We start from the raw sequence: 22,989 nt of genomic DNA on the forward strand, positions 1-22,989 counted from the left end.
TTTTTATAAAGCCTTGAGTGCTAACTTGTTCTGATTTTCTCATATTAGTAATTAGTATTAGAGTGTATAAAATTGTATAACACAAAGGCATTCATTAACTTGCAGTTTGCTGTAAAGAATATAGAATATTCCATTGTTAAATAAATTTGTTAGAGTCAGACTGTAAAAATCATTGAGTTATTCAAAAACAATGTCAATCAATAACAAACAATAATGCAGGAGAACTCAGGCATTTATAACTTTAATACTCTAATGTACATTAGGAGGCAAAAAACCATACACAAAGTTGTATAGAATTTTGACTGCTTTATTGACAGAAGACACCATTTTTATATATGTCATTATCAGTTTTGCCCACCTCACTGACGTGGTCAGTGACAGGGTCTTTACATCATAGTAACTCATAAAAAAGTGCTGACATTGTGTTTTTCAAAAAGTCTTTTTCCCATGAGAATGTTACAGCCTTGCAAGCACCTGGTCAGTCACGATGACCTCCTGAGGATGTAGCCAATTCAAGGCTCTCAGATTAGTTCGAATACAATAAATGTATGTCTTCTTTAATGCCTCTCTTTGTCTTTCTGGTTCCCCAGCTGCGCACTATCAGAGATAGTGCGCACAAGGCTATTCTCCTGGTGGAAGCAGGAAAGAAGATACACATGCGAACAGATTTATTATTTTCTAACTTTGCAAAATAATCTTTACTTGAAAGACATGAGCCAGGCTCTGCTTGCACGCTGCCAAGGTCAAATTTCTGATTACACTGCAGCTTGTGCTTCAAGCAATAATATGCAGGTTTATTTCTACTATTATTCTAGTAAGACAGAATTAAATGCATTATATACTACTTTTCAAACTTTGTTCTCTATTATGGATTTAAGTACATTTATTCCTAACTAAAGCACACATTTCTCTATATATTTGACCACACAACTTATATGTGTTTGAATGTTTAAATACACATTTTCCCAAGCAGCATACATTGTAAATGTATTTTCTAAGCAGCATACATTGTAAATATATTTTCTAAGCAGCATACATTGTAAATATATTTTCTAAGCAGCATGTATAGATTTTTCTAACATTCTCCCTCCTGTTAATGCATTTTATTTTATTTGGAACATAAACAATATTATTTCATTCCTCAGCCTTTTCCTTTCAAGGACTTTCAGTTAAGTTAGTCATTGGTTTTATATTTCAGAAAAAGCATCATTTGAAATTAATCTTTTAATTTCAACACTTTGGTAAAAAGTTTCAGTAGCAGATATATCAACAAATTTTTGATTAATCTTTTCATGCAGGGAATTTCACAGTAAACACATGTTCCTATTAGGAGTATACCCACACAAATAGCAATTAAATGTTTAATAGGATGGAACCCCACCCCCCCCAAACAGATTCTGGAAAAAGTTTGTCAGTGGGTTTGGGCCTGGTTTAGTCATTGCTGATACTTGCTGAATTACCTCTAGGTGGTCATTGATTTCATGTTGGTTGTCTGGAATGTACGCACAGCATTTTTCTTCGTGTACCACCTCTTGCCGCTAGGGTGAAGTAAAGAGCCATTCGATTTTGTAGCACAACAGTTTTTATTGCATTCAGTTCATTAGTCACCAATTTTAGGGTGGAAAAAGTTGCATTGCTCATGACTTTTTGACAGCTTCCTCAGCTCCCAGATCGATTTGACTGCTCCATAGGCTGGTGGTATTTCTGCCCTGGATATAACACTGTTGCCCAAGTTCATATGAGTCAATTTACTTTTGTCTTTCACTGAATTATGGCCTTTTCAACCAGCTTCGATTTTACCAACTGGATTCACAGGTTTTTTTTTTTTTCACTGGACCTTCAGATTCTCGAGCTGTTTTCCTTACGTTTTGTATTTTACCCAAAGGTAATTCTGCAGTATGTCTTATTGCTAAAACCAGATAACCCAAAAAACAACTGCCGGACCAATTCTCAGGTAACCATTTATATGCCTTTTTTCCACAAATAAAATCATTACTTTGGTACTGATACGTGTTATCCCTGCATGAAACATTTTTTTATTCTTAATAGACAATTGCTTAGTTAAGACTGGATTGTCACATACTGCATTTAATGTAGTTTTCATTGAACTCAGATATGAATCATGGTTAGTATTACAAACAGTACCCCCACTTTTGACTTTAATGTAACATTTATAAGACATTGTTATATTACCATTACTCCAGCCCACCTGGAGGGTATTACTTTTGTAGAGACATACAACTCCTTTTTGTGTGAACAGGTATAAATAAAGCAATTTTGTCCTGTGATCTCACAGTTTCTGTATAAAAAACTTTCCAAAGTCTCATTTTATCCCCAGAGGGACAGAGGACCTTAAAGTCTATTATATGTTGTTGGTATAGCTGTACAAACTCAGCAATTTGAAATGTGCATAGTTTCTGTATACACTTGCTTCATGGCCAGGTACGTGTTAAAGTTTGGATGCCAGTCTATAAACAGTTCATCACGTCTTTTCACTTTCACTTGTGTGGTTGAGTGCAGGGAAAAACCACAATAAGAGAAAAATTGTCACACTTATAGTTAACAAATGCACAGTTAAAATAATTATGCTATAGTTCTTGGGTTGCTTTGCGTTTTTGCACTGCTTACTCTTGGCCATTTTGCCCTTGTGTATCAGTCACAAAATTTTTATTCAGCTGAAAGTTCTTTTGTCTGAAAAAGAGTTAAACTGCAAAACAGATTTATTTATAACAGTTTCTTTATATAATTAGCTAGTGAACCGTCAGCCTCCAGCTCTGCAGGCATGAGGGCTTTTACTGAGGCACATAATATGCCCTTCCAAATACTACTTTAAAGGGGATCAAACCCTTTACATTTGTTACTGTTTTCATGCTCAGCAATGCTAGAGGTAAACAGCAAATCCAATTCTTCTGAGTCTCACTCATTAACTTTCTTAACTTGTTTTTTTAAAATCCCATTGTACCTCTCCACCAGTCCTGCTGACTGTGGGTGGTAAGCACAGTGATTCCTTAAGGAAAACCCATAATCATCTCCCAAGTTGTTGAATTGTCTGATTGACAAAATATGTCCCATTGCCACTATAGATTCTTTCCGGTATGCCAAATCTAGGAATTATTTCCTTTACTAGGGCCTTTGCCACTGTTGCTGCATTCGGATTCCTGGTTGGAAAAGCTTCTACCCATTTTGAAAACATATCTATGATCACTAAACAGTATTTCTTTCCTTCACATTTATTCAACTCTATGAAGTCCATACAAATAGTATGGAATGGATATGGTGGTGTAGGGAAACTCCCTTGCTTGTTTTTAAATGCTCCTTGTGCATGGTGCTTGTTACAAGTATGACAAGCTGCACAAAATTTTATTGTATAATTTATGTATCCATATGTTTGGAATATTTTATTTACTAACTGTACCATCCCCCCTGTTGAGACATGGCTCTGCCCATGGCTCAACAAAGCTGCATTTCTAAATAAATTAGACGGTAATATTGTTTTTTTTCCTTTGGAAATGTACAGTCCATTCTTAAAAATTGCACCTCGTTTTACCCAGTTTTGTTTTTCTGCTGTTGTAGTAAGCATTTGCATTGTTTTTAACATGTCTAAATCTAAAATCTCAAAGGGCTGTAATTTTTCATTAAAAAAAAAAGTTTTTGAGTCTGAGGCTGCTTGCTTTGCAGCTGCATCAGCTCGTGCATTACCTTTTGAAATCTTATCCTGTTGTTTTGTATGAGCTACACATTTACAAATAGCTACTTTGGTAGGCAACTGAATAGATTCTAATAGCTCCAAAATAAATTGCGCATGATTAATAGGTTTTTCACTGGATGTAATCATCCCTCTATTTTCTTTATTATTGTGCAAACACATGCACTGTAGAAAAAGCATACTGATTATCAGTATATATGTTTACTTTTTTTGCCTTTTACTAAAATACATGCTCCTGTCAAAATTACCAGTTCTGCTGCTTGAGCATACAAGTTGTGTGGCAAAGTTTGTGCTTTTAAATTTTTAGTGTCTGTAACTACTGCATACCCCACCAGAGTTTTTCCTGTAGGACCCCTTCTGCATGAGCCATTCACGTAATATGTCACCTCAGCATTATCCAAGGGCATATTTGTAAGATCTTGTCTAGGTAAAGCTAACTGTTTATATGAGGTTGACTCAGCAGTATGGTCATACATGAAAGATGTCTAGCAGGAGAAAGGTATGCAACTTTTTTTTGTGGCAGAATTATTGCAACTGCATGAGGCATTTTCAATGTGAGAGGGTGGAATAACACCATTGAGGCTGAAGCCTGTACTGCCATTGCTGCTGCAACTACTGCTTGTACACAGTGAGGCAAAGATTGCACCACTGGGTCTAACTGTGATGAATAGTAAGCTATGGGGCATTGCTTATCCCCATGTTGTTGCTTTAATACTGATGTTATGTACCATTGCTTACAATCTATGGTCTAAAAAAAAAAACGTTTGTGATAACTTGGAAGTCTTAAAACTAATGAAGAAGCTATTAACTGCTTCAACCTGCAGAAAGCCATTTCTGCTTTTGTTTTCCATTGTAAAATAATTTGGTACCCAGTTCCAACAAAAATTAGTTGTACCTAAGAAAAGACATTATTTCTTTTTTAGTTGTTGGTTTGGGTGCTTGCAAAATTGCTGTTTTTTCCCTTTTTTTTTTCCCCTTATCTAGTATTTTATTTTTATTGAATATCATATATCCCAGGTATTTAACCTGTGTTTTTTTTTCCCAAAGTTGTAACTTACTTTTGTTTACTTTGTGTCCTTGTATTAATAAAAATTTTAACAATGCTACTGTATTCACCCTGCACTGCTGCTGGGTGCTGTTAGCAAGATGTCATTTACATAAAGTAAAATTTGACTACTTTCTGGTGGGGTAGACCCTGCCAGGTTGCTAGCCATTTTTTGTGCAAATATTATTGGGCTCTCACAATATCCCTGTGGTAGTCGAGTATATGTATACCTTTTACCCTGAAATGTAAATGCAAACTAATATTGACTATCAGGATGTATAGGTATTGAAAAGAAAGCATTGCTTATATCTACCACAGTAAAATACTTCTGTTGTGGCTTTAAATCATTTAACAAGGTATGTGGGTCTGGCACCGTGGGTGCTTTAGGTATTACTGCATTATTTACAGCTTATAAATCTTGTACCATCTGCCATTCCCCGTTTGCTTTTTTAACAGGAAATAGGGGTGTATCACATGGTGAATCAGGAGATTCTACCAGTACTCCTTTTGAGTAATGCTGCTTATTATAGGCTTAATTTTTACTTTTGCATTCTTTTCCAAAATGTATTGTTTTTTTTCTGTGGTCTAAAAGCTGACTTTGGGGTAATTGTAACTGGTCCTGCTGCTTGAATAAGCCCTACATTTAACTTGCCTGTTGACCACAGAGTTGTTGGAATTTTACACAAGGCCTTTTCTTTTTCTTTTAATAAAAATGCTAATCAGCTGTCCTTACTAGATTGCAAGTGTACAGCTGTATGTGTCTGTGTCAACCAATTTAGTTTTGTTTTTATATTCCTTGTCCTGACATTTTTAAATCAGTCTGTTTTCCCATTTTGTTACCTTTTTTTTTAAGTCTGCCCATTTAACACTTTTGTTTTTTGTCAAGCTGACATGTGGCAGTCTATTGGACTTATACAATCTCATGAACTCCTGAGGTAATGAACAGCTTACTACACTGTTTTCCTCAGTATCCCAGCATAAAGTTTGTAATATTAATTTGTCAGCAGGATTTTTACTTATATTTTTTATTAGGTCCTGGTGTGCTACAGTAGTATGGAGTACAATGTAACAAGTGCTGCTGATCAGTGTCAAGGGAGGGTACCTTACTGATGGCTACGTTTATCAGTTCTTTGGTTACTGCCCCTGGACCAATCATAACTAGGTCCTGGCTGTACCAATAATAGGCTTCACCCTCTGATCACACCACAAGAGCATTCATTTGTCTTTGTGCTTCCATACCCTGCATGGTAGGAACTACTGCTATGCCAAATATCTGCACAAGGTCTTTTCCCAGTAAGTTTACTGGATATTTTTGCAGAAACTACAATTTTACTTTTCTGAGTCATACCTGAAACAGGGTCAGTTATTGCTATATTATGGGAAAGTGGTTCCCTGTATAGCTGTCCATTTGCTGCTTTTACTAATATATAATCAGGTGATTTAGAATGTTTTGGTAACTTGGAGGGGTGTATCAAAGTCCGTGACGCTCCTGAGTCACACAGGAATTTGACCTTTCTTCCCTCCACCAGAAGTGTTACTTCTGGTTTTGTATTTGCTAGGTAGAGCTCCAGGCTCAACAATGCTAAATTTAAAATTTTATTTTTATTTTTATTCTCTACATCTGTTTGTACTTCCTCTATTCCCTCTACTACATTTACATTTTCTTTTTGTTTATTAACCTTTCCTGATGATTTTTGGTTATTATCACTATCATATAGTCAGTCCACATCTCCTTTATCTTCTGTCATTGCTTTCTTATTTTGTTTATAGTCCCTAGCTAGATGCCCTTTTTACCTGACTGTAATACAAATACTTCAGCTTCGTCTTCAGCAGTGAAGACTTGTGCCTTTTTTTTTCTTTTTACTATTAAGGTGTCTTTCAGTACGTCTAGCATACTCAAGTAAGGCTTGCAGCCTACTTGTTCAGTGATTTATCATATGCCTTGTAATAAAACTACTAACAGAGGCAATGCAACCTTTTAAAAATGTATATTTATTTTTTTTTTTTAATTGCTGTTTTAAGCATTTTAATAATCTAGCATAATATCCATTTACTGTCTCATTTCCCTGTTGTATGCATTAATTAATGCAAGTCCAGTCTGTTCTAAGTTTTTATTTTTCAGAGATTCTGTCTGTTAGACCTTTCACTTTGTTGTCTAAAAATGTTTCAGAATTTTTTAAGCTTCTGTTTTTTTTCTTTTTACAATTTGCTTTTTCAATCCACCTATGTGCTTGAGGTATGCCTAGTTGGTGCTGTTTTTCTTTTGCCTGACGCCCTGCATCAGATTAAAGCTTGTTTAAGGAGTTTAACTAGTGAAAGTTTATCTAGTTTACTATCAAATTTATAGTTGTTAACACATTTTGCAAAATATCTCACATTATCTGCTTACTGCAATTGCATATGCTTTAATTTATCCGTTAGGGGCGGATCTCGTGATTTCTTAGTGCACTGATTTCCCATGTCTTAAAAAGACTGTTACGTAACCCTTCTCTTGTACCACGTGGTATCTTATTTCCCCATATCCACAGTAGTGTCTAGAATGACTGTTTACTTTGCTTTGTTATTCCCTGATCTATGACTCAAGATACAATACTTTGACTCTCTCTCTCCCTGCTATCACAAACCTTAGCAATAGCACAGTGTAACCTGGTCCCTGATCTAAAACAAAGACAAAGAGGGAAATTCTTCTTACCTGAGCCTCCTGCTCTTACTGTTTTTCCTTGGGGCCCAGTCTTCCGCTTTTCAGCCACAGATCAGAAAGTGGACAGCCTCTTTACACACAACAATTCAGTCGGAGGTCTTTTCACTTTAAGAAGAACCATTTTTTTCGGCAGCTTCTCCTGCGCAGATTTATTAGCACTCATGCACTTTGTGACCTGCAGCTTACCAAGGGAATTCCGGTCCGAAGGACCAAAATGTTAAATAAATTTGTTAGAGTCAGACTGTAAAAATCATTGAGTTATTCAAAAACAATGTCAATCAATAACAAACAATAATGCAGGAGAACTCAGGCATCTATAACTCTAATACTCTAATGTACATTAGGAGGCAAAAAACCATACACAAAGTTGTATAGAATTTTGACTGCTTTATTGACAGAAGACACCATTTTTATATATGTCATTATCAGTTTTGCCCACCTCACTGGCGTGGTCAGTGACAGGGTCTTTACATCATAGTAACTCATAAAAAAGTGCTGACATTGTGTTTTTCAAAAAGTCTTTTTCCCATGAGAATGTTACAGCCTTGCAAGCACCTGGTCAGTCACGATGACCTCCTGAGGATGTAGCCAATTCAAGGCTCTCAGATTAGTTCGAATACAATAAATGTATGTCTTCTTTAATGCCTCTCTTTGTCTTTCTGGTTCCCCAGCTGCGCACTATCAGAGATAGTGCGCACAAGGCTATTCTCCTGGTGGAAGCAGGAAAGAAGATACACATGCGAACAGATTTATTATTTTCTAACTTTGCAAAATAATCTTTACTTGAAAGACATGAGCCAGGCTCTGCTTGCACGCTGCCAAGGTCAAATTTCTGATTACACTGCAGCTTGTGCTTCAAGCAATAATATGCAGGTTTATTTCTACTATTATTCTAGTAAGACAAAATTAAATGCATTATATACTACTTTTCAAACTTTGTTCTCTATTATGGATTTAAGTACATTTATTCCTAACTAAAGCACACATTTCTCTATATATTTGACCACACAACTTATATGTGTTTGAATGTTTAAATACACATTTTCCCAAGCAGCATACATTGTAAATGTATTTTCTAAGCAGCATACATTGTAAATATATTTTCTAAGCAGCATACATTGTAAATATATTTTCTAAGCAGCATGTATAGATTTTTCTAACATCCATGCTGACTCAGAGTGCCACATTTTGTTATGTAGGAGGCTTAAAATGACTTGTGCAGACTGGTTTGCTGAGCCATGTTTCACTGTGGACAGTACTGATGTCATACAGTGGGCTTCATTAAGAGTGCCACATCACTTTGTCAGGGTAGAACTGTGCAACAGAGACTCGCCAAAGACTCTGTCATGTAATGCCCGAGTACTTGGTGAACAGATTAACATATTACTATGATGGAGTAGTTGGGCGTCCTCCATGTGTCCTGTTGAGTGATGCTAGCCGAGATGTGCAGCAAAGCCATGAAGTGGAATATAGTACTGCAAACATAGAAACACCCCTTACTGTCCAATTCCTCTTTTCTTGTAGGCATTTATAGCTGAAATTAGACAGGTGGACTGAATGACCATATAGACCCTAATAGTGCACTTTCAGAGAGTATAGCTAATAGATGTAACTCACTTCTTGATAAGGGCCTTACTACTAGTCTTGAAATAAATTTGTATGAACCCATCCACTCATCAAAACTTAACTTGAAAGAGACCAAAGTAATATATCATTTGACATGCAAAAGAAGTTCGTTCGACAGGTAGTTAATCTTTTGGATAATGGACCTGTCTCTCCAAAACATCGTATTTATATTACAGCACAAGTTGAGAACATGCATCAAGTGTTCTTAACATTACCAGTGATTCTGTGGTGGAGAACACCTGTTAAGGGAGGGTCTTCCATCACCCTGAAGGCAGGACAGAGCTTTCTCTACACAGGTGGCTGTGCTAGATGGAAAAGAGTTAGAGGGTTTTTAGCTTACCTGGGCAAATAAGAGAGCCAAGCTGTTTGATTCACTTAATTAGGAAACATTAAGAGCCATCAGGCTGGATTACATGTTTGAAGATATGCATATCAAATTGCATGTTATATTCAACGATTGGCCTACTAAAATAAGAATACAAGTTGGCTGTGGCATCTGTGGATCTAAAGAATATAGCTTTGGTAATACAAAAAATGTTTTAACTATAACTCATCCATGACAAATAAAGGACCATTCATTGTTGGTGAAGTGACGATTAAAGTTTTCTACTTTAAGTTCTGGCTGCGGTTTATGTTCCTCAAGTCCGAAAACAGTTTCCGCATTAATAGTTTTTTGCTTTGTAACCTTTTGACAGTTTTATCTTTGGTTTAAGTCATTTTCTGTTTGGATATGGAGGATTTTCCAGGGAACTCGTACATTGATGGCAGCCAACATCTCTTCAATCTCTCTAACTACAGTGTACAGTTTGAAATAGCCTCAGCTGTACAATCATTTAATGATGTAGTAGAAAGAATACAGGACATCCTGAGGAGATTTGGATCTTATGGAACTAACAGCAGACAAGTAACTAACCCAGAAACCACAAATACATTGGTCTAGCATCCCGATAGCCACACAGGTGTAAATAACTTTTTGGATGCGATTCTGGCAGTCAACAGTAACAACCCTTTTCTGGCTTGGCAAGAAGAAGACATTCACTCCACAGCATCTAACACGATGTTCTTCGTGTTTCACTGTTTCAGTCATCACGTTTGGGTTATCTGCTTGCAGTAGCCCTCAGTCGGCCTGATTAACAAAGTCTTGGGTCCTGCGTCGGTTGCTGTCTCTTCTTCCATGTCGTCAGGGGTATAAAACATGCAGCCGACGACATTACATCAGTCTTTCTTGCCATGCGGTGCCCGAAGCAGAAGCCTTTAGCAAGTGCCGGTCAGCCGACTCCTGAAATTTTCGTTTTCGAGTTTCAGACCCGAAGTCTTCAACTAAAAGCTAAGTACCCCAGTTAGGAAACTTTTTCTTGCCCTAAACCAATGACAGTAAAAGTAAATAATTGCATTACTTGTGGAAAGCAAAGACCTCAAAAATTTTCATTCGTACTGTATTCCTTGCCTAGGCCCTGACCACGATGTACCTCGCTGTCAGTTCTGTGCCTTATTTAAACACAAACTATCTGTCGTTGGTATATTTTCGCTTCTAAATATTTTGGTGCTCGGTTCAATTATCCTGATATGTCTTCGGTAAGCCATCCTATTACTGACATTCTGAAAAAACGCAAAGATAAAGACAGGCCCTCTAGGTCCAAATCTGCTGACGACACTCCTAAGCCAGTCACCAGTTTGCCGGTACTCAGTGAGGTGCTTTCGCAGCCCCTGATACCCGCTACTTCAGATTTGCAGGCCTCTGCTGAGACCCATTCAGAGTCTGGTATGCTGCGAGATGCTTCAACTGTGGAACATGCGGCTGTCTCTACCTTGGATGGGTCCGGAGCCGCTGTGCAGGCACCGGCTTCTGAGAGTGTATTCAGGCATACTGACTTGCATATTAAACCGACGCCATCTTCTTCTTCAAGTTCTAAAACTTGAACCATGCCTAGAAAACTGACGCTCAGACCGCATGATCAGGTCTCTATGCCTAAAAAACAAATGATAAGAATGGCTGAAGACCTTATTACTTTAATCAGGGGAAGCCAGCCTTCCCCCTCTGAGACCTAGGACTGAGTTTGCTTATGATACTTCTGACCAGGATATTTTCTGTTTCTTCTGATGACCAGGATTTACCCTTATCTACCTATGAGGATTCTGATGCAGAGGACTCTATTCCCTCTGCTTCCCCCCCAGAGGATTTCTCTTTTGGTGAAACCTTGAATACTCTCAGGGAGCATTTTCAATGGGAAAGTCAGGATTTCTCTGATTCTAAAAAGAGGCTTAGGGATTTCTTACTCCTGCTCCAACACAGGCCTTTAGCTATACCTCCTGTACTAGACATTGTTGATGATGCCTTTTCGGAATCTAGCTTGGCCCCTGACTCTCTACCTCCTGCTCCCAGAAAACCTGATAGATATTACAGGATCCCTGACTCTCACAAATTCCTTTTTAAAAATCCTACTGCGGATCCTGAGACCATTTCACAGGGACCCAAGGGCATTAAAGATACTGCTGCAAAAAATCCTACCCCCTCTGATAGAGACTCCAGGGAGCTGAATAGATGGGGTAAGAAGGTGTGCACTTCTGCAACTTTGGCCATTAGGGCCTTAAACTGCCAGTTTCATATGTTAAAGTATCAGCAGCATATTATTAGATTGCATGTTGATTCCTCATTGTGCTGAAAATAAGGATTTACAGGATTTACTGCATTCAGCTGAACAAGTTGGAAAACATACTTTGCATTGTGGTTTTGATTCACTAGAGACATCTTGCAGGGCTGCTGTAACTGGGTCTGTACTTAGAAGGCATGCTTGGCTTAAGGAGCAATCCTTGCCAGATCATGTTAAAGCGAAATTACTGGATGATCCCTTAAACCAGGACCGTCTGTTTGGCAACACGGCAGAAGAAGTTCTTAAAAAGATGGAGGGAAAAAGCTAAATCTATGCAAACTGTTAAAGATTTTTTATAAGTACAACGTCCAAGGTTTAGTAGGCATTGGCCTTCCACAAACTGGTCCTTTCCTGCCTCTTCCAGACCTACTCAGTCCAAACCCAGACCCAGCAGAGCTCCCAGGCTTCAGTCCCAGGATACGCACAGGACTAAACAGTGGGGGGGGGGGGTTCCACTTCCAAATCTGGGAGTAATAAAACTCCCCCTATGGTAAACTGTCTTAATAATTTCTTTTTAAAACCTCCAAGCACTTCTCAACTGACTGCCCCTTTGGGGGGAAGATTGCTTTTCATGCAAAGAACTGAGAACTCATTACCCAGGACAAATGGGTTTTAAATAGTGTCCCAGGGATACAGATTACATCTCCACATGTTACCAACACCAAGCAGGTGGCCAGATCTACTCCCAAATCAGTGGGCAGAGGCCCAAAAGCAGGTACTTTCTCTCTTAAGCATGGGGGCTATTCAGTTGGTACCAGAAGAGGAAAAGGGACAAGGTTTCTACTCAAGACTTTTCCTGGTACCCAGAAAAGACAATTCATAGCGTCCTATCCTGGACCTGTCCACTCTAAACACCTTTTTGGTGATTCCAAAATTCAAGATGCTGATTCTTCACCAGTTGCTTCCTATGCTAGGCAAAGACACCTGGTTGGCAACACTAGATTTAAAGGAAGCCTACCTGCACATCCCAATCAGGGAATCTTGCAGAAGATGCCTATGCTTCAAAGCAGGCTACACGCACTATCAGTTCTCTGCACTGCCCTTTGGCTTATCTACTGCACCCAGGGTATTCACAAAGTGCCTAGCTCCAGTCATTGCATTTTGCAGGCAAATAAATATTCAAATATACCCATACCTGGATGATTGTCTAATTCAGGCAGAAAGCCAGGACATACTTTTGAATCATCTGGCCTTTGTACAAAGGGTGCTAACTTATCTGGGGTACATCATAAACGAAAAGAAATCACACCTGGTACCCTGTCAACAAAATATATTCCTTGGAGCAAGCTTGAATACAACTTCCCAGATGGCTTTCCTCATGCCAGAGAAACAAATTCATTTGGCAACCTACTTCAAACAAGTGGCCACAAAAACGCTGCTATCTGCAAGGCAAATACTACAAGCCTTGGGGTTCATGGCCTCCTGCATTCTTCTAATTCCATATGCAAGACTGCATATGAGGAAACTACAATGATATCTAAAAAGCCTATGGTGTCAACATTCTCAGGATCTAGAAGCAATGATTCCTATCATACCTTGCCTATGCCTAGAGTTCCTTTGGTGGGCAGAGGCCTGCCACCAAAACAAGAAACTATCATTCACACTACCCCCTGCCACCCAAACCCAAACAGACGTGTCAGACTATGCATGGGGGGCTCACCTGGCAGGGAAGTTCATTCAGGGCAAATGGAACCCAAGTCAAATGTACCTGCATATCAATCAAAAAGAAATGTTAGCTGTACAGAATGCTCTGACAGCCTTCAATGACCTCATTCTTCCAGGACAATTAATGGTAAAGATGGACAACACCACTGTTATGTGGTACATAAACAAGCATGGGGGTACATATTCTTACCCCCTCTGCAGACTAGCTATGGCATTGTGGAACATAGCCCTGATCTACCAAGTGCATCTACAAGCACAGTTCTTGACAGGAAAACTAAATACACTGGCAGATGAACTAAGTAGAAACCTCATGGCACTCACACAAGTGGAAACTAGAACCAAGGATTTTCAACTTGTTGGCAAGCAAATGGGGGAGCCCAGATATAGACTGTTTGCCTCCCCCCAGAACTATCAATTGGACAAATTTTGCACAAGGACTCCCCAGAAACAAGCTTGGAATGTGGATGCTCTGTCCTTCAGCTGGAAAAACCTATCCGTTTATGCCTTTCCTCCCCTGCCTCTGCTCTCCAAAGTACTACTAAAGATCAAACAAGACAAACCAAGGATGATTTTGATTGTACCAGACTGGCCACGCCAACACTGGTACCCTCCTCTTGTGCACTGTGTCACTGTTGGCCCCATGGCACCTGCTGCAGACACCTACCCTATTGTCTCAGCAGGAGAACTAGATTCTGCACCCTCAGCTTCAAACACTGAACCTAGCAGCCTGGCTAATTACCTAATCTCTCCTTTGCCATCCTTCAGTAAACCAGTGATGGATATCATTTTAGAGGCAAGGAGGCCTAGTACTAGAAAATCTTATGCTGAAAAATGGAAAAGATTCTGTGCATGGAACCAATCTTAAGGGGTGAGCATAACAGTGCCCAATTTACCTCAGATTTTACAATACTTAACTGAGATGCTTCATAAGGGCCTGTCTTTCTCCTCCATCAAAATTCATGCCTCAGCCATTTCAACTCATTATAACACAGAACCTCCCCTCTTCTTTCATCCACTGCTCAAGCAGTTTCATAGAGGGGCCAAAAATTTATGGCCACCCAGGAGATCTCCAGCCTGGGACCTTAACTTTGTATCCTCCTTTCAAGCCAGCTGCAAGTGCAGATTTAAAATTCCTTTCTTGGTGAACAGCCTTCCTTTTAGCAATAACTTCAGCAAGAAGGGTGTCTGAATTACAGGCTCTCATTGCAGTGGAGCCTTTCATCATCTTTCATGTGGACAGGGTGTTCCTCCCGACCAATCCCTCCTTCATGCCCAAGATGGTATCCAGTGTGGCTCTTAATCAGTCCATTCATTTGCCAACCTTCATTTCTAATCACAGCCTTGTGATTATCCTTAGTGTCCTGTGCAATTTTTCTCTCGAAGCTGGCCTTAGACGATTTTATGAGTGCCTGTAGTTTTTTGTTAATACTGATCAGAGATGCCTTCCCTTTTTGGGATCTAGATTGGCATATTGGGCATTTTGAGTCAGATTTGGGGGCCAGTAGCTAGCTATGATTTGTATTGTGGTCTTGTCAATGGTTAACTGCGCCTGGAATGTCATACTGTTTGACCAGCCGGGAGGTGTGTATGTCTTTAATATATATTGAAACTCCACCTCCTTTGGCTTTACTACCCACAGTTTGGGGTCTGAATGTATGATAGAATGAGCAACCAGGTATGGCTGGGGTGTTCTCCACAACTTTAAACCAGGTTTCTCTGACTGCGCAGATGTCAGCATTTTCCAGGATTAAGAATGCTTGAAATAAGTGCAGTTTCATGTTTAGACTCCTAGCGTTTAGCAGCATGAGCTTTAATTTACGTTTTGTTGAAAGTTTTATGTTGGTAGTTTTATCCTCATCACTTTTTCTAAAAAGGCACTATGGGGGCGGCAAGTGCCTTTGCCAGAAGCCTGAAGCTTAAGTGTGACAGATGCAGGCCATATCTGGCAAAGCATCATGCTCTGTTGATCATACCTTCCCAGGCTATCAGGTACTGTATCCCCCTGGAATGACACCAGAAACTAAACCAATTGTTAGTCAATCATTTTCTGTTTGTATTAAAAGCATCTATACACCAGATTTTTCTACTCATAACTGCACCCCCATTCTTCTTAAAAGCATCAAGTTACCATTTAGGTTTCTGAACAGTAGTAAACAGTTTTTGTCTAATTTCTTTTAAATGAGCACTCCCAAACAAGGCAGCCAGATCCACTGAAATACCTTCAAAATGTAATCCACAAAAAATCAAGGGCCACATATAAAGAAAAAGATATTTCTGCAGAGGGAATCTCCCTCATACATACACTCTCTCTCTCTCACACACACACACACACACACACACACACACACACACACACACACACACACACACACACACACACACACACACACACTACTGCTCATATATACCATCTTTAAAGTCTCAAAACCACAAATAAAGTGTATCAGCTTGCACTTTCAGAACTAAGTTGCTCCCTTTCTCCTGCAGCTTCATGACCATAGAAAGAGTGGAAAGAGTAATAAAAATAGGGCATATATCCATCTTGTTGGGCCAGCGTATTACCAGCTTCCTCACTTGGAAGGATTAAAGAATTGTGCAAAAAATTAATATTCCAGGACACAACCAGACAAAGTGTTCTCAAATGACTGCATTATTCTGGTAATGTAACATGTATTCATAATCGTCTACCAATATACTTACTGTTTAACTCAGTAAATTCCACTAAGCCAAATAATCCTTTACAATACAGACTTGGAGAGAAAGGCTCCATAATACCAACTCAATAGTTTTGTCACAGTAGCATGGCAACCCATAGACCTATGCTGAGTGTTTTCTTTGATGATGTAGAAAACCTGAGTGGCTAGAAGGAACCCCTGTCTGATAATGGGGAGAAGATGACATCTCCATCCTGCCATCATCTGAAGCTGGAATAAGTCCCCTGACCATAGAGATGGCAGTAAACAAGATGCAATGTAGCACAGAGGTGGGCTGTCTCTGTGGCTTACTGCAAATGCTGATGAGGCATTTTGTGAGAGAGACTTACGCCAGTTAGCCTTACACTTTCCCCCAGAAATGCCTGCAATAAGACATTTATGCAACTGAGCAGTTCAGAGAATCATTTGAATTTATATGTTAACTTAGCCACTGATGTTAATGAATGCAGTCAAAAGCCTGTATTCACACAGTTATATTAGAAGCAAGTGTCTGGGAGTTTAGCAAACAGGTAGTTTTGGGGAGTATTTGCATGTGTGTGTGTGTGTGTGTGTGTGTGTCTCGGCCTGGGAGGTCACAGCAGGAAGGTAGTTGGGGAGTAAGAAGGGTTGATTTGTATTTGTTTGTGTATGTATATGTATTAATGTGTGGGGGGGAGCTGTTGTACCTCCACACTATCTTAGAATAAAGAGCAAATCCTACAACATGGGGATGGGGGGTGTACTAAACACCAGAGATAACTCTTTACATTGTGCCTGAAAGGCACTTAAAATTAATTTAACAAAGTTTTATAGGATAACAAACAAGTTTTATAGGATAACAAACTGGAGCGGAAGTGACACATCAGGAATAACCATCTACATCATGCCTTAGAGGTATTAAAATTAATTTAAGAAAGATTTGCAGCTTTGCAGAGGTGGGGAGGTGGGAACACTAGATACCGGTGATACTCTATAAGTCTTGCCGTAAGGCACTTAACAAGATTCCAACCCTGTATCCTTGGCAGTCCCAGATGGAATGGTAGCCCTCTGCACCACCACTAGGCACCAGGGATATTACATACATCTTCAAAAAAATTGAAAGTAAAAAGGGAAACGTTTCACACTCTGCACCCTTGACACAGGAAGCAGAAGCCTTAACCAGTTACATTAACAATTCTTTAGTTTAGCAGGTTTTTTGACATTAGAATTTCACAGGTTTTTCCTTATGTCTGGAATTATTCAGTGATTGCAGCAGCCTGTGAGTTATGGGAGACTGGGCATCTATACGAAACAACAGCAGGAGCATCCTGTAGAATCAGGGACACAGTTGAGAGGGATGAAGGTATATCCGCATGGGGGATGCTTCGGGACAAAATGAAGATGAATGTTGGATGAAACCAGAGAGAATTTTTGAAAGTGACTCAGAGTCTCATAAAAAGTTAATAGGCCAGCAGGTTTATCATTGTGATGCAGCCTATGAACAGTAAAAAGTAAGAACTCTAATATCTGGCATTATAGGCTGACTGTAATCCAGTAATTTGACAGGAAGGGTTATGTAAACATGTGTATGTGCTTGAGAATGAATGGGGGACGCCACTGCCAACATGATGCATGGGCTGACAGTGTTGACTGCCACAGCAGAATGATTATTTGTACCAGTGGTAGATTCATAAACAGGCAAATAAGTTGTTAGAGATATTTCCTCTTAATAGCTAACATGACTCTGAATCTCAATTCTCTACACCATGGAAAGAGTCCCATTTGGCTGCATTTCTTACCCACAGCAATGATGTTATTTTTCTAAATCCCCAGGTATGTGTTTAGAAAAAAAAATGTTCAATCCTTTTGTTGATGTCAAAGAGCAGAATCTTATCAAAGATTGTATGATATTTAAATGCATCAATTTTGCAGCTAGATTGCATTATTTACTGGATTAAACATTCTGAGAGAAATTAAAACATGCCGCATCTGCATGCAACCCACCATTCAGCCACATTTTAGATTTTTGAAGTAAGTGATCCAATTCTTATTTTAATCTTTTTCAATACTGCATTTTATTTTTTTTTCAAATGAAACCATTGTATTGTAAAATCAATTTATACTAGACGTGCAGTATTTTGTAGTATTTCATTAAAAATACTTGCTGTGTAAGTAATCTATTAAGTTTTCAGATTTTGTTCATGTTAAAGGTCATGTCACTGTTGTGAGGTTCTGTATCCCATGTTTCATTGGTTTATCTACAGAGTATGAACATACAGGATAATTGTTTGTTTGTTGTGTGTTTTGTTAAGGACCAACAAAACCAGCATCCAATTTGCGCATTACGGAAATATCTGTCTGTAAATGTGGCATCTGTTTAAATACTTAGATTTTATGTGAATGTCTCGTTTTTGATTTTGTAATATCTCACAACAATATTTGTTTTTATTACAGTGTTATTTGTTTTATAATAATATATTACTTTGTTTCAGATGTCTGGGCACATGATGATGGTGTCTTTATCTGTGAAGCACAAAACCAGTTTGGGACTATCCAAGCTGAAGCAAGAGTCACAGTGACTAACCTAGGTAAGACATTATTGTCTGTAGCACAGCAATCTACAGTTCTTCATGGTGTTTTGGAATTTTATGTTGTACTCTTACAGGGATGCTGCTGAGCAAAGATTAATCTAGGGAATCCTTTTAACAGCCATGTCATAGGCAACAGGTTTACTGTGCTCAAAAATATGTTGGAGTTCCTTTATGTAGTTTTTTTCAGATTTATAAGTTTCAAACTTTTTGATTTAGATCCTGAAGAGGTTAATCACACATCAGTTTTACTGATCTTTTGGCTTGCTGTATTGAAAATGTGCTTCAGTTTTATGTACATATTAGATTCTACAAGATAGTACAGTAGGAACTTGTTTCCCTTTTCTGATTTTTCAGACAGATAACTGTTTCACCAGTACAGTGTACTACCCAAGATTTTCCTTTGTGCCTAACTGATATGGCTTAGTCCTTAACATTGCCTTTAGTACGCATCAGTCACTGCCTTTCATAAGCCCACATCCATATTTAACCAAGGACCCAGGCACATTAGTCTGTCCAATTTATAATTCACTTATGACCCTTTGCATTTTGCCTTGCGTCTGCAAAGTGTTAAACATTGCTTAATGCTTTGTTCTATTTCTATACTTTGAACATGCATCTCTTAAACTTACACTGACTTTATATCTCAACCATTTTCTTCCAACTTATAGATGTCACAGTGGTGTAGTGAGTAGCATTGTCACTTCACAGCAAGACATTCTCCAGCCTAATGGCTGGAGTCTGCACGTTCTCATTGTTTTCTGTATATTTTTTCCGGGTGCTCTGGTTTCCTCCCATATCCTAAATACATACCATAGGTGTACTGGTAACTTGTTTGCAGGTGTTCATGCAGACAGTGTGTGTGTGTGTGTGTGTGTGTGTGTGTGTGTGTGTGTGTGTGTGTGTGAGTGAGACACACAAAAGAAAGGCCTGGCAATCTGCTTCCATTTCCTAATAAACTTTGTGGATGGCAGTGACCATTTATAGGGTTGCTGTATGCGTTGGATGCAATCGATGACCACCTCCTTTGTTAGCCCTATAGTATCAGCGATACCCTTGAACACCTATGATCGAGTGAATTCACAAATTCTAAGGCTCTTTTTCATTTAATGTGTAATTGCTACAGATCTAATTCTATGTAACCATCATATTCTTTGCCTACTTTTGGAATCACTTATACTTATTGTGACTGCTTCAGACAAATGCTCATGTTTCAGACTACGTGTTATTTTCTTCACTGAAGATGTACACAGGAAACAGATTACAATATCATTTTGCTGTTCTTCTTTATAGACAATAACCTTTCAGTCTATATTCATCTCTTTGATCGGCTAACTACTTTTTACTTTTTATCTGCTGTAGTTTCTTAACACAGTAAGTGGTCTGGTCAGCTAACTCTTTACAACCACAACCTGATGCTGGCTGTTTCACTGTTTTTGAGCCCACGTCATGTGAAGGAAGAAGCAGACAAGCAACCAGTTACCTGTTTCTCCAAGTAATTCAGTTAAATGTTATATTAGTAATTCTTAGTAACTATATATATATATATATATATATATATATATATATATATATATATATATATATATATAATAGACATATACACATGTTGTTTTTCTTTTCAGTAGATAATTCTTCTTATAAATAGGTAAAAGAAATTACCAAATCTGTAAATATGTACTTTTGGTAGGCAGGGGGTTTATAACACTGACCTTTGATGACCTAACAGGATAATGATATAGTGACATCATGACACTAATGGAAGACGCATTCTCACACTCACTCATACACACAATCATGGACACACATTTTGCATAGCTTTTTTCTGTGCTTAAGGAATCTATACTGTAATTCACAGATTGTCTGATTTTCTGATCACGTATTTCAGTTTCTGCCTGAGTTATTTGGCAGTCATTTGAGGAAGGAAGTCAGGATGTTCTACTTTACCATATCATTTTTGAAAACTAAAAAATCGCTGCTGTATTATGGTAAAAGGTAACATAGGGATTCAAACATACATTAGGCTTTATGATTTTCACCGTGCATCCACTGAAAATAGGCTCTGTCCTACTCAGAATTTCCTGATCAAGAAATGTTAAATAAAATAATAATAATTTAAATAAATGATCTGACATTCCCAGGTGAAAGAGCTAGACAGAAAAGTGCTAGAGGATAGTGACAGAATATTTGGGGTAGAGAATTTGCTAGAAACATTATGGTTGTAAGCTCTTCACTGGCAAGCCTGTCTTTCCTCTTCATCTTTATCTGCATATACTCTGTAATGTTCTAGATTTATTATTGAGGTAACAAAGCATGACCCGTCATCAGTAAGTGTGTCTTTTACTTATTGCATTTTGTTAGTAAAGTTAATCTGGCTGGGTCATACTGCTTTACATAGGAAGCTTAAGGGGACCAACTCTAAGTTTATTAAAATACCAAATTCTGCACCATGCAGCCGCACACTCAAAGTCTAACCTTAGTGTATATTCTGCATGACATCATAAAGAAAGAAATATTAGAGGGAAAAAGACATCAGGGTTTCTAAGATGAACGTAAGCAAGAAAACAATAGCAGATGCATGAATGTTGCTTCATAAGATGAGATGAGGTCAGTACTGAATAATATAAAGGACAGATTTCTTTGAGGTTACTTACTAAAGCTGTGTGTGGAAGTACCACATGGAAGAGCTCATTCTTTTAACCACGGCAGAAAAGAGCAGGCCATCAGTAAGTGATTGCCCAGTCTGGTTTTTATTTTGTTATAATTATGCAATGTATTCAATTGTAGTTTGTTTTACTATTGTCGTCATCATCATTATACACCACCGACTCATGACATGCCTTGACACATATCTTTAAATCATTGTTGAGGGCAGTTGATAGTTTTACTTCAGCAATGGTAACATTTTGGTCATATCCGTTTTATGCATTTAAACCCATGATACATTTGGCGTGATATGCATGAAAAGCTGGTAATTTGCAGACAAAATATTTCTGTTATAAATGGGATAAGAGAAAGATGGGAAAAGTCATGTAGTCACTCAATGAACAGGAACGTTGGATTTCTAAGCAATTTTTGACATTAGCTGTCTACCACACTATACCTCTCTTCCTTTTCAAAAGTTTTGGTGGCTATAATCAGCAATGTACATCTTCCTAAACTGATGAGCATCTAAGTAGTAAAATATGGCAGGAATCTTAAAATGTATTCTCTTAGGACACATTACCACTAGATCACAATCTGCTACATTGCTCCACATCCAGATTTCCCTTGCAGGTGATTTAAGGCAATCATGATTTTTGGATTAAATAATACATCATATCTCCATACCTGTCAACCTGGAAACAACAAAAATCTAGACAAGGGCCCATGAAAAGTAGGTACAACTGGTCAAAAATCAGGGAATTGATTAATATATAATTTGCATACATAGTCATGTAACCCAACCAACTCCAATGGAATTCTGGGATTTTGGTAAATGAAATCAAAGTATAAGGATTCCAAAACAACTTTTCATCCTTGGGGTTACCACCACAAATGTTACTGTCTATTGCTGTCAGCCCTTGCTTTCCCTGAAACATAAAGCATTAGAGCTCAAGTTCCAGCCACTAGCAGGAGTCCTAACCTTTAAAGGGTTAACTGTGTATACCGCTGTCATTCACAACTGCACTGAACTGGTTCTCCCTGCCACCAACCGAAGCATACCATAGCCAGCATTAGCAACAATTTGTACAGTTTGAGGCCATAAGGTACCAAAGCAATGGTGTGTACCACCCGCCCAAAGTCTTGGGGGAGCAAGAGGAAAATTTATGTTTACATATTTTACTAAATATTTCATTGTAGGCAAGAAAACCCTTCAAGTTCCATAAATTATTTCATAAAACAGTTATAGAAGGTTACAAGTTTCACCTGAGAAAGCTAAAGGAATAGTTTATTCATCTGACTGTTGTTCGTTCGTGAAAAACATTCCTGGAATTAGCAAAGTACTGATAAAAATCACAGAATAATACAATAATTAGTCTGTTCCTAGTACCTCAAAAAACTACAAGAAGAAAACAATTACATGACCCAGCCCCAAAATTCCTTGTCTTACCTTGGCTGTGACTGAAAATGGGTAATGTGTGTTGGGGTATTGCCATGCAGGCAGTCTGTTACTTAACTACTAGTAGCAACATCACCACCCACAGTTTGAAACTCCCAACACAGACAGTCTCTGAGTTAGGCAACCAGGCTCTGCCTCACAAAGCTGATGTCATCACTCACACCCCTGCACGTTGATGACATTTCAGGATATGCTGGCAATGCATGATGATGTCAGACATAAATTAAAATTAT

The 22,989-nt window shown here is 38.4% G+C and overlaps 1 protein-coding gene across 2 annotated transcripts in view; it reads left to right on the forward strand.

Annotated features, from left to right (window-relative positions):
• HMCN2 (hemicentin 2) overlaps positions 1 to 22,989 on the forward strand; it is a 2,554,053-nt gene that overhangs the window by 648,710 nt on the left and 1,882,354 nt on the right. For both annotated transcript variants that reach the window (XM_044058392.1, XM_044058391.1), the window contains exon 17: positions 18,559 to 18,654. In XM_044058392.1, coding sequence (XP_043914327.1) covers positions 18,559 to 18,654 — 96 coding nt within the window. The remainder of the gene's footprint in view (positions 1 to 18,558; positions 18,655 to 22,989) is intronic.

This window comes from Protopterus annectens, chromosome 16.part0, assembly GCF_019279795.1.
Source record: "Protopterus annectens isolate FY-2018-M chromosome 16.part0, PAN1.0, whole genome shotgun sequence".
Lineage (NCBI taxonomy): Eukaryota > Metazoa > Chordata > Ceratodontiformes > Protopteridae > Protopterus > Protopterus annectens.